Below are 12,244 nucleotides of genomic sequence, written 5' to 3' on the forward strand. Positions count from 1 at the left end.
AGGCACAGAAGTAAGTGCTTTGCAAGTATTAGCTTCATTCTGTCTTCACAACCACTCAGTGATGTGTACCCACTTTACAGATAAGAAACTTGAGGCTTAGTAGGGTTTGTCACTTGTTCAAAGCTTTCACCTACCATTCGGTTGATAAGTGACCAAGCCTAGAATTCGAAGCCATATTTGTTTCTGAATGAGTCCATGACTTGACCATTATGCCATATTGTCTTATCAGTTGGTTTTGATTTGCCATGGTGGACTATCAAATTACATGTCAGCCTCCTATTTCCAATGCCTGCTGATGGTTACCCATCAAGATAGGCCTATGGCTTATGTCCCATCAGCAAGAAACCCTAGAATCCCTGCCTGAAGGTGTAGGTACCTTTCAGTGGGAGTATGGAGATCTCTGGGCCTCACATAGATGCCCATAGAAGTCTAGGATCCAGGGCGATACCTTCATGCCAGGGGTGACTTCATTTGAAAAGGTGGGGCTGTCATACCAGCATACATTTCTTTCCATATCTTTGCTTGTGTGATGCAGCCTGACCTCTCTCGACCTCAGAAAGATGCTCTGGGCTATGGCTATGAAACAGCAGGAGGGGCATTACCCCAAGCAGTCCTGGGGTGTCTATTCATGCTTGTTTTTTCAAGTGCTTGGAGAAAGACCTATTTCAGGAAAGAAAACATTCTTCTCTGACTTAAGATGTTAAACTAATACCTGAGTTTCTTACTTTGAAACTTTGAGCCTTTTACCTTGTTTGGCAACTTTGTTTCTAGTGTATTTTGTGTGTTTTCCACTAACTCTGTGTGAGGAGGCTGCACCGAGTTCTGGGAACCCAGCCTGACACTCTGTGGTGCAGACTTGTGAGTGAGTGAGGCTTGTGAGGCCCAGGCCTGTGTGCAGCTACGACTATGGTCCTGGTTATGGGCACTTCAGAGATGGCCAAACAGGTTTGTTTTCTAACCCGCGTTTAGAGAACTTTGTGCACATCTACTCTGTACACATCTTTGATACCACTCAGTCATTTGAGTAACTCCTAGAAAAGAAGAAAAACTTTTTTTCCTAGAATGCTTGGGAGATTGTACGAGGAAATTTCCAGCTGTGACATGCATTTTTTAAATTTTATTATTGCTAGAAGTACTAAAAATACAATGAGTCTGTGCCATCTGCTAGTAATAATTAAAAACAATAATATTAATAAAATGTGCTTCTACTGGCCATAGAGAACTAGGGAGTGTAACTAGGATTCCCTGTATGTGCTATTGAGCTATGCATTTATTTCAGTTTTCATTACCTGTCAGAGAGAAGCATACATACTCTATGCCTGGAAATTTTTAAAAGACACAGTAGAATACGTCTCATCCTAATATTAAGTCTATTTGTTAAAAATACTGTTCCAGAAACTGTTTTAAGATATAAGTGTGGAAATTATGTACATATGTGCACATAATACATATGTAGTATGTGCATCATATGTGTGTCATATATATACGTTCCCATAACAATCCTAATAGCAAGTACTAGTAATATCTCCATTTTATAGATGACAAAACTGAGGTGCAGAGAGGTTAGGTACCTTGTTTAAGATCACACACACAGCTGGTAAGTGGAGGGGCTAGAGTCTATGCGCTTAAGCACCAGACCCTGCTGCCGCCATGATTTGGATGTTCCTGGGGGACTCAGAAGGCACTTCAGATTTCTGCAGTAACTCAGAAACCACCATTAAGAGCCCTAGGTAGGAGTTGGCTTGGTGGAAAAGGCACTGGACCAGGATTCAGGCCAACAGTACTTTAACCATGTATGAGTTCTATATACCTGGACATGTCTCTTACACTGCATTTCATTTTCCTCATCTATAAAATGGAGATGGTGATAACATCTTCCCATATGCCTCCTAGAGGTGTTGTGAGAACAGATGACGTGATAGATGTTAGAAACATCTGAAAACACTTGAAGCGTGACATAAATATTTAGAAATTGTTTTGCACATGGTCACAGTTGGGGAATTCCAAGCTAAAATCCTATCACTCTTAGCCCAGTGCCCTCTTGACCCACCTATGCTTTAGCAATGTGCCTTTACACAGGTTCACATGCTGATCTGTGTTACTTCCTCTTCTGGAGAACTGAGAAGTGTTATACTCCCTCTTGGAATGTGCTCCTCTCGATGCTATCATAGCAAACATGTTACCCCATTAAGAAACCATCTTTCTTTTCTTCTGACTTGAGAATCACTGCTTTTCCTTTGTCTATTTCATGTAAGAGGCTAGGATCTTGTATTACCAATGAAAATTCCCTTTATTGATTTAAAACAAACAAAATCAAAGGTGCTCAGAATGGAAGCGTCTCCTCTGAGCCAGACCAAGACCTTGTTTTACAGATAGAAAAACTGAGGGTCAGCATGAGGGACCTATCTGACATCACCAGAAAATTAGGGCCAATGTGGGCTAAGAAGCCAGGTGTCCCAGCGTCCAGCCCAAGCCCCTTGCACTGAGAAACTGCAGGTTGGGGTTTGTGTTGGTCCTGTGCGTTATTACTGATAGCTTTCCTGCAAAGAACACCTTCCCTCTTTTAAGTGTTTGTCCTTTGTTACTTACAGACGAAGACTGCACAGGCTGGGTGTGTCGAAGGTTACCCAGGTGGATTTTCTGCCCAGGGAAGTTGTGTCGTACTCCAAGGAGACCCAGACTCCTCTGGCTACACATCAGTCTGAAGGTAAATAAGCTATGTCTTTTGTTTGCTTTCCATATTATCTCTAGGAGAAATTGCCAGGGTGTCACATCCTTCTTGGTTTTATATCTTTACCACAACCGATCTTCATAAGACATAAACATGATGACACACTGAAAGTCCAGATCTCCTTTGGCTCAGATTTTGACAGTTCTGAACAGGGAGCCTAGTGGTACTCCTCCAAAGGACCCATGAGCTTTAAAATGGATCACTTAGGTCACGCTTTGTCACAACTGTATGAGGAAGGACAAAATCATCACAGGATGACATTATAGAAACTTTTCTGAATTTTATCGATAAAAACAATGTGTACATTAAGATTCATCATTTTCAGGAGTCAGCAAGTAGCAGAACACCACCTGTTCCTCAAAATAAAGTATTCTGAACTACAATCACAACCAGTCATTGGTGTCTATAGTCTTTGTGGCTACTTTCTTGCTGTTATGGTAGGATTGAGTAGCTGTGACACAGAACTTACACCTCATATAGCCAGAAATCTTTACTACAGTGTGGAACTTCATAGAAAAACTTCGCTGACCCCTGATTGGCTTTGCCATTCAGATGACAACACACTAGAGTGTCTTACCATTTAAAACTTAAAATCTAAAATTTAAAAAAGTTTTCCATGCACACTCCGCATAGGTGAATGGGAAGTGAATTCCATGCTTTCCTCATGCATACCAGAAAACGCCACGTGGAAAAGTCAGATGCAAATCCCAGTCATTAAAAAAAATACAGTAAGAGAAATTGAAGATTATAAAATGCTCCCTAGAAATGAGACATTACACTCAAGCAGAAGAGATATATGTGTGTAAGAGTGGTTTACATTGTTGGAAAACAGCATGATTGGCATAGCTAGGCAAATTCTCTTTTTACTTTATGTTTTTTTACTTTTTGGTGTGGTGAAGAGAATGTTAGAGTTTGGGTTTCATTGTCATCATGTAGTAAATACTGAACACAAGTCATGAGGATGGAAAATGATTCGAATGTCTTGCTTGCTTTGCAGCGAATATATAAATTAGTGCAGTTGGGTTTGTGCAAGCTACAGAGATTTTCAATTTTGGTTCCAAACATGTAATGTCCAAAGCGAAGTGAAGTCTGATTCCTTGAAGTAGAGCGTTGCCTACAGGTCTTCTGGAAACTTTTCCTGGGTAATACTGGGTGCTGCAGGGACAAGTCTTTGGTGACAGGGCCTCCATCTTTCAAATCTGAGAGTGAAATGAATTTTAGAAGCAAACAAGTAGCACCCTCTGGTGGTGGAATTTTAAACCAACCACTTAAACAACTTCAAGAACCTTCTATTAATGTGGCAGAAAATACAAAGTTAGAAAAGCTTTTTGGAGTTCACCTAGGCTATCCTTGGACCTCCAGGCAGATCAGAAAGATTATTAAAAAACAACCTCAGCACCCAACCAAAACATTTGTTTGAGTTAATTTGCTGCCAGAGGTATTTGCAGGGCTGTAGCCTGAGGTATGTTTATTTAGCCCAAAATTTGACCCATAACATAAAGTTATACAACTGAAATCGGAGAAGGAGTGAATTATACTTTGAAAATGTGTAGACTTCAGATATTGGAAAGGGTACAGAAATATTTACAAGGGAAGATAAATTAAGGATGAAAAGGCATCAACTCTAAACTTTTAAACTGGAACACATCAAAAGGAAAAGCCTGGGCATTTGTTTTATTACTGCAAAGAGAGCTTGGGAGCCCTCATTATGCTGTGGTCCAAGCAGCAGGAAAGAAGGAATTTATTTCTCAGCTATTGGCAGAAGGTCTTCCTGTTTTGTTAACAAGATTCATAGAGGTTTTTTGTGGTGATGGGTGTTTCAATGGTTCAAATTCCACAATACAGATTTGAATTCAAAGCTAGCTACTGTAGCTCTAGACATTAAGCACTGCCCGATGGGTTTAGACTGGAAGAACTTTAGATTTGGGTTCAGCAAATTGTCCTCTTGCCACAGATGATTCTTTGACCTTTGGCTGCCTGCAGTCGCCCAGCTGCCTGGCTGACAAAGGTGCCCACTGCTTGCCTTTTACCTGCTGGGTGAAGGGAGCTGGCAGAGGGGGAGCTTGGGGAAAGCAGCAGGCAGTTGCAGGGAGAATCGACCACATGGCAGGTTTGGGTTGGCTTCTGATTTGGGGCTTGAGCCATGGCAATGTTTTCATGACAACTGCAGCCATTCGGAGGTAGGAAACAATGAACAACTGAATTTTATGACACACTGAAGCTCTTGCATGGATAATATTTAAAACTGTGGTATATCTAAGACCCATAGCATATTTTTACCCATAGTGTAGGAAAGAATACTATTTTTAAAGTCATTTTGGAACTATGGGAAACTCAACAATATTCAAACGAGTGAAATCAGAGCATTGATACATTCTATATCCAATGGAGTTCAAGTGCATTCAGTTTTTTACATGTTACCACTTTAAAATGAAGGGGAAGGTACTTTGCCTAAGCTTAAGCTTCTTTTCTCCACCAACATTCTCTTAACTTGTGAGCATAATGGCCTGTTCTGAGAAACACTCCAGAGAGTGATTTAAACCAGGAAGATTGGGGAATGAAGTCCATGTGAATACTATTTTTTTTCCAATTCAAATTTAGGTCATTAGTTGCAGAGAAAAAGGCTGAGAATAGGAAACCTTGATTTGGGGAGTAGGTTATTTCTACTCCCAAAACATTTTAAACACATGCCTTTTATTCCCAAGTAGTAAGAAAGGAAAAAAATTATGCATCCCTGCCAAACTACCTGTGCGTTGCCTGTTATTAATACTCTCTGGACTGACTGTGACTTCCTGAAATTAGTTTAGGAAGCCGGTCTTCTGCATCCTTATTATAGTAGGTAAGTGACTGGCTCATGCTAGGTACCCAATAAATGCTGTTGAATGACAAAGGTGATGATGCCACAGACATATTGGAAACTCCTAAGTTCTATAATGACCTCTGCGAGAATGAGGATTTCTTAGCTTGCTGGTAATGTGTAAGCTGCTCTGGAAGGAGGAGGAAGAAACTTACACAACCTGTTGATAGTTTTGAGGTATTCTCTGATCTTCCTCTCCTCTTCATGATATCTTATAAATGGGAACTTAATGGCTTCATGTTGGCTACTCACCTTCCTTTTACTTTCTTCCCATGCCTTATTTCTTATACCCAAGAAAGACCAACCTGCTTTCATTTTCCAAGGTGCCACACAGCCTCAGCCTCCATACACTCGCACCTACTGCCTCCCTGCCCGGGATGCCATCTCTCCTATTTGCCTTCCTTTGGGAAGTCAAATACAGCTCCTTGGTAATTACAGTCAAAGGTCAGCTCCTTGGTAATTACACTTCCAGTAGGCATCCCTCCTACTGTGGGCACAGTGCATTTCTCCTTTATTGTGCTGCATTTAACAATTATCTAAATGTCTGTCTGAAGCAGGCTGTGTGTCCTTCACTTCCATGCTGCACACAGTGCCTGGCACAAGGAAAGGGCTCAATGGACATCAATGGAAGAAATGGAGAATGGCATGATACTGGAGGAATAAGAAAGAAGGAAGAGAAGGTATTCACTATCCTTCAGGGAGGAAGGAGGATGATCTATGCATTAAGGCTACATTGGTTTATGGATTTTTAAAGGAAAAGTCATGAGAGTGAGATTGTGTGGTAAGGGGAGTTCAGTGTTGCCATTTCCGCCAGGCCACTAATTTCAGTCCTGGGGCTGGTGCAAGCATTAACTGCTGATGAACATGGCACAGTTCTGAGAATTGAAGGAGAAAATCATGGGATGACCAGGATAGAGCAAAGCAGTCACCAAGTTTTTACTGTGCAGAGAGCAGAGACACTATTTAAATACTTTGATCTTGGAAGAGGTGCGCAGAAAAGTGGCTAAGGAAGGTTCTTGTTTCACATTTGCACTTTAAAAACATTTTTTTTCTTAACTGGTTGAAGAGCATTTCCACTTCGGCTTCCCATCCTCTTCAGCATACACTTAATACAGAAGCTATAAGTATGAGGGTTGTCTAGAGTAGTCTAGTCTAGCATTGTCCAATAGAAACATAATGAGCCATTAATTTTAATAATGTTTTATTTAATCCAACATGTTAAAAATATTATCATTTTAATATGTAGTCAGTATAAAAATTATCAATGAGATATTGTAGATTCTTTTTCTGTATTAAGTCTTCAAAATCTGGCTTGTATTTTACACTTAGGACATATCACAATTCAGACACTTAATTTTCATTGGAAATACTTGAATAGTAATTAGATTTCTTAAAATTTACAGTTGAAACAGCAGATTCATATGCCACAGTTGCCCCAAACATATTTAAAAGCTTTTCAGTAATAGAATCAAATACCAGTGTTTGAAGTTAAATAAAAGTAAAAATGCAGTTCTTCTGTTGCATTAGCCACATCTCAAGTACTCAGTAGCCACCCGGGGTTAATAGCTCCTTTATTGGAAAGCTCAAGTCTACCACAGACCAGCATTTCACAGTCAGAAGCTGAGACCTTCAAACCCAGCCTGGTGTTCACTTCACCATGGATGGACAGAGACACTTGGGTGAGGAGACCTCCCTGACTTACAGAGAGCTCCCCCAGGGACATGATGATGTCACAGATTCTCTTCCTTTTTATGAGATCAGCTATGACGAAGCAGGTGTCAGATGATTGGACAGGAGCAAAGTTGTATGCCCAGGAGGGCAAATCCACAAATAAGCTTCATTCTGCCATGATAGAGACAATTGTGGGCTCTCCTCTGGGTTCTCCCTTCATAGACCTCCCATAAACAATGGGGTTTTCATTGTTTCTGCTGTGTCTTCATGCTATACAAAGGACTGCTAAAGACCGTGTGTGACCTCCTTGTTAGCTCTCTACACTTAATGCCCTTTTCCCTCTTCCTGCTCCCCTCTCTTTCTGTGTGAAGTGATTGGAGACAATGATCAAGATTTGAATTCTAAACTGCTTAAAGTTGAGTTATAGATCTTCCTACACCTGGGGTGTCTGGGTGACTCAGTCGGTTAAGCATCTGACCCTTGATTTCAGCTCAGGTCTTGATATCATTCATGAGTTTGAGTCCCGCATCAGGCTCTGTACTGACAATGTGGAACCTGCTTCAGATTCTGTGTCTCCTTCTCGCTCTCTGCCCTTCCCCCACTTGTGCTCTCTCTTTCTCTCTCAAAAACAAATAAACATTAAAAAAAAAGAATTGTTAAAGAAGTGAGGTTTTATGTTTTTGCAATACTGATGTGCCAAAAATTTAGTATGTTTCCTTTGGTTTTGTAAATTATTAGTTAATGAAAATGTTATAATAATAGAGAAAAACATTTTAACCCACAGAGCTTTACAAAATTACAAATAAAACAATTCCTACTTATAAACATGTTTTGGTAGCATAGAAATACAACAGGATAATCGATTTTAAAAAACTCTCAAAAATATACATATTTCATTGGGTCAAAATTCTGTGGGGGAGGTGAGAAAAATAACAATGTAAAATGACTCTTAAAAGAAGACTTTGTTGTAGTAATTTCAAATGGATGCTGGTGGATATCATATCACTTTGGTAATGGCTTCCACTGGGTATATTTAAAAATGACTAGTGTGGGCACCTGGGTGGCTCAGCCAGTTAAGCATCTGACCCTTGATTTCAGCTCAGGTCATGATATCATTCATGAGTTTGAGTCCTGCATCAGGCTCTGTGCTGACAATGTGGAGCCTGCTTGGGATTCTGTCTCTCTCTCTTTCTGCCTCTTCCCTACTTGTGTACTTGCACTCTCCCTCGGTCTCTCAAAATAAGTAAACTTAAAAAAAAGTTAAATCTCCCTACACCTTAGTGGCCCCAAGAGCGTAACTCTTTGTTACAAAATTGCCAAATAAAGTCATTTTCCAGAGAATCAAAGTGGAAATATTTATTTGGAGCCTTAAATACGAAACCAGGCAGTTCTTAGGGTTATAATTTCTTAGTGGAAGCAAATCCTAAAACCTCTGAAGATAACATGGGAGACCACAGGCCTTGGGGTTATAGCCTTAGCTCAAGTTCTTCATCTGGTGATCACATTCTCTAAACATACTATTCAAAGAACAGCCAGGTATTTGGAGGTAACCCATGTTGGCATCTGGATGCAAATTAAAACTCCCTAGTGAAGATGACACACATTAATTTCATATTTAGTTTCAGTTCCATAGATAAGAATTGGTACTCTTCCAGAAGAATATTGACATCTGCCATGTTTTGCTTTCTTGAAATATGCCTGCTATTTCTCCTTTGACACTTAATTAAAGTTTTAATCTTCTTTCAGAGCTAACTGTAGAGGCTTCAGGCCCATTGTTAACAAAGTCAGTGGCTGAGGGATCCTCTCCTAGCATATTAGTTTTCTTTAGTACTGTTAACCTCGTATCATCTTGGCAAGTCTCTTGAAAGACAAAACCAAACCAAAACAAACAAACAAAAAACAAACACAAAAAGATGGGCTACTTTAGGAACATAGACATTTTAGACATTAGTTTTTAGATATTATTTACATTGAATAGACAAATTTTCTGGTTAAAAAAAAAAAAAAAAAGATAGTTGTTTTCCCTGTCTCTGAAACACCTTTTTAGCTGTTGGTCAGGAGAGCTTTGATGGCTTGATTCTTGATTTAGATTGCACATTAAAATAAATACTGGCTTAGATGCTAGCCAGTCTTGATATTCCAAAGGAGAAGCTTCACGGTAAAAGTTAACTTACTACTTTATGCACCTAGTGATAGTGCCATAGATGGTACAGTCAAATAAATTAATTTATCCAAAATATTCTTTCCAATTAAAAACAGAAGCGTTTTTAACTAAGGAAAACAGAATGCAATAAAAAAAAACAAAATGCAGAGCAAGCCTTGGTGCCAGTGCACACTGCCTTATTTCCTATACTTCTGTTATCTGTAGTTCTATACAAGGGGGATGGGAATTGAGAAAAATGGCTCTAGAGCATCATGTAAACTTTAAGCTCAAAATGAGATTTTGTCGTGGTTACAATACCATACTGGAAAATAAACTGTTATATCTTAGGCAGATGGTCTAGTAACTTTCTGTTTAACCATCAGTTAGCTAACTAACTTAATTAATTAACTAACATAATATACTCTCTAGGTCAAGGGCTAATGTGCTGATGGAGTTCAGAAGTAAAAGATTTTGCATGAAATAAAAACATTATTCTTCTAAAGCTACTATGATGGATCCACCCCTTTAGTATTTCTTACAACCTTAAGGTATCCTAAAGGGCCTCTTCATAGCAGGAAGATGAATAATGAGGCTCAACTAAGGCTACAGGACTGGAAGCTCATGTTAAGTACACAAAAGCAGTTCTAAGATTTTTTTTTCCTAATCTGACTCCAAGTCTTACACATTGTAGGTGGATGATCTAAGTAAATTTCACTGAAAAAATAACTAGTACCAAATTATAAACCAGATATCAAGTAAATATGTAATCTTAGATCACTAACTGCTTCTCCCAGGTCCATTTACAAATATAGTCCCCTTGACCCTTCAGGGCATTCCTTCTCATAGGTCCTTATCCCTGGTCACAGACACATTAATTCTGTGTACCACTAGAGCCTACCACAGTGCTTAATATTTGGTATGGGAATGGATGGATGACCTCACTTGGCTCAAAGATTAATCACAACTGTCTGCCTTATGAACCAGACAATGGAAGAGATAAAAGAAAAATAGGTCAAAAGGTAAGAGGTGAGGGAAATGCTCCAGACTTCAGTTTCAACCCCTAGAAACTATGGTTAATTTGAGTAAGAAAGAGCTTGAATGGCAGGATATTCTGTAACTGACAGAATAAACATGAGGATTGAAAAAGTAGGCTCAGAGGATAGGCAGAAACCAAGAGAAGCTTGGTACTAGTTATTTTTTCAGTGAAAGCTTGCTTTCCAGATCCTGCTGGGATGATGCTCTGTGTGGCAGGTGGGATGATCAAGGTCCATCGATACAGCCAGAGAGCTGGCTCAGCCCTGATATAAGATGGCGAAGATGCAAAAAGAAATGAGGTGGGTCTCCTCCGGTTGTCAAGCAAGGCTTAGTGTAGGATGTGGTTTGGGGCTATTCCCAAGCCTCGGTAGTTTTCCCCAAGTTCAGTTTTCCATTATTTACTAATCAGCCCTGTCACTTTCACATGAGCAACTTGGTGAGTCTGGCAACTCAAAGGGCTTTATTCAGGAGCCCACAAAATTTAAAACTTGCTTTTGATTTTTGGCAGACATTTATGCAGATGTTTATCACAACCAGAGAAATTCCCTGGGTCTATGCCTTGAGCTAAAATATAGAGATTTGAGTTTGTCATCTCTTTTTTAAGCTGTCCAGTTTCATTAGAAGCATCCACCTCAACCTGATGTCTTTAAATTCTTCCTGCCATTCACACTGTTCAGTGGCAGTGACACTTTGATCCCTTAAATCCTTCTTTTCAATGGACACTTCATTAAAGATCACCACAGGAGAAAAATTATCCAGCTATTTGTTATGGCTGACAGGTTCTCATTCCCAAACTCTGAGTTTTTATTTTCTTTAGCCCCTATTAGGGCAAATAACCAACACCAATTCCCTGAGTGATTGTCTTCTGATACTAATATCTGTTCCAGTCTGGGTTCATGGTTGCCAATAATAAAAATTAGCTCTGGTTAACCTAAACAGAACAAGGATTTGTTGGAAAGATAGGAGATACTTGATAGAATTGGTGAATTAGAATTAGGTCAGGAATAGAAAGGAGCAAGGCAGCCCTAACCTCTAATGTTACTGTATTTGAAATAAGACTTTTAGGATGTAATTAAGGCTAAATGAGGTCATCAGGATAGAATCCTAATCCAATAGGATTGATGGCCTTAGAAGAGGAGGAACAAAGAGATCTGTCTCTTTTTGTTTCCACGTGCACACACAGAGGAAAGGCCATGTGAGGACACAGTAAGGAGGCGTCTGCAAGCCAGGAAGGGAGCTCTGACAAACTGAATCGGCTAGTAACTTGATCTTAGACTTCCCAGCCTCCAGAACAGTGAGAAAATAAATTTCTGTTGTTTCAGCCACTCAGTCTATGGTATTTTGTGATGGCAGCCCACACTGATGGAGACAGCAGCTCTCAAGGTCATGCCACTGATGTCGGTTCAGGCTGGTAAGACCTGAGCATCCTGGACTTCCTGTTATTGGACACTCACAGTTACGCTCAGAATTTAATCTCTGTAGTCACTGTTGCCTTGAAAACCTGTACTTCTCTCTGAACCTTGACAATAGTCCCTTGAGGTTTAAAGAGCGGTATGGAAGTCCACTTAGCTAGACCTTGGTTACATGCCCTGCATTACTATGAGGGGCCAGGCAGAGGAATAACTCCCCTAGCCCCACTTCCATAATGCTAAGGGGAGCTCTGACTCTAATTTGATCTGTTTTGGTATACTCCCTTCCAAAAAATGTTTGGATGCTGGGCAGCCAAAAATATATATTTAAAAAATGCCTACTCTGATCTGAAAAGAAAAAAGGGGAGGATAAAAAATTATATTTATTATGTGCCCAG

The 12,244-nt window shown here is 39.8% G+C and overlaps 1 protein-coding gene across 4 annotated transcripts in view; it reads left to right on the forward strand.

The window, feature by feature from the left end:
- DYNC1I1 (dynein cytoplasmic 1 intermediate chain 1) overlaps positions 1–12,244 on the forward strand; it is a 319,773-nt gene that overhangs the window by 72,042 nt on the left and 235,487 nt on the right. For all 4 annotated transcript variants that reach the window (XM_043588924.1, XM_043588927.1, XM_043588926.1 and 1 more), the window contains one exon: positions 2,592–2,707. In XM_043588924.1, coding sequence (XP_043444859.1) covers positions 2,592–2,707 — 116 coding nt within the window. The remainder of the gene's footprint in view (positions 1–2,591; positions 2,708–12,244) is intronic.

This window comes from Prionailurus bengalensis, chromosome A2 (assembly GCF_016509475.1).
Source record: "Prionailurus bengalensis isolate Pbe53 chromosome A2, Fcat_Pben_1.1_paternal_pri, whole genome shotgun sequence".
Classification (NCBI taxonomy): Eukaryota; Metazoa; Chordata; class Mammalia; order Carnivora; family Felidae; genus Prionailurus; species Prionailurus bengalensis.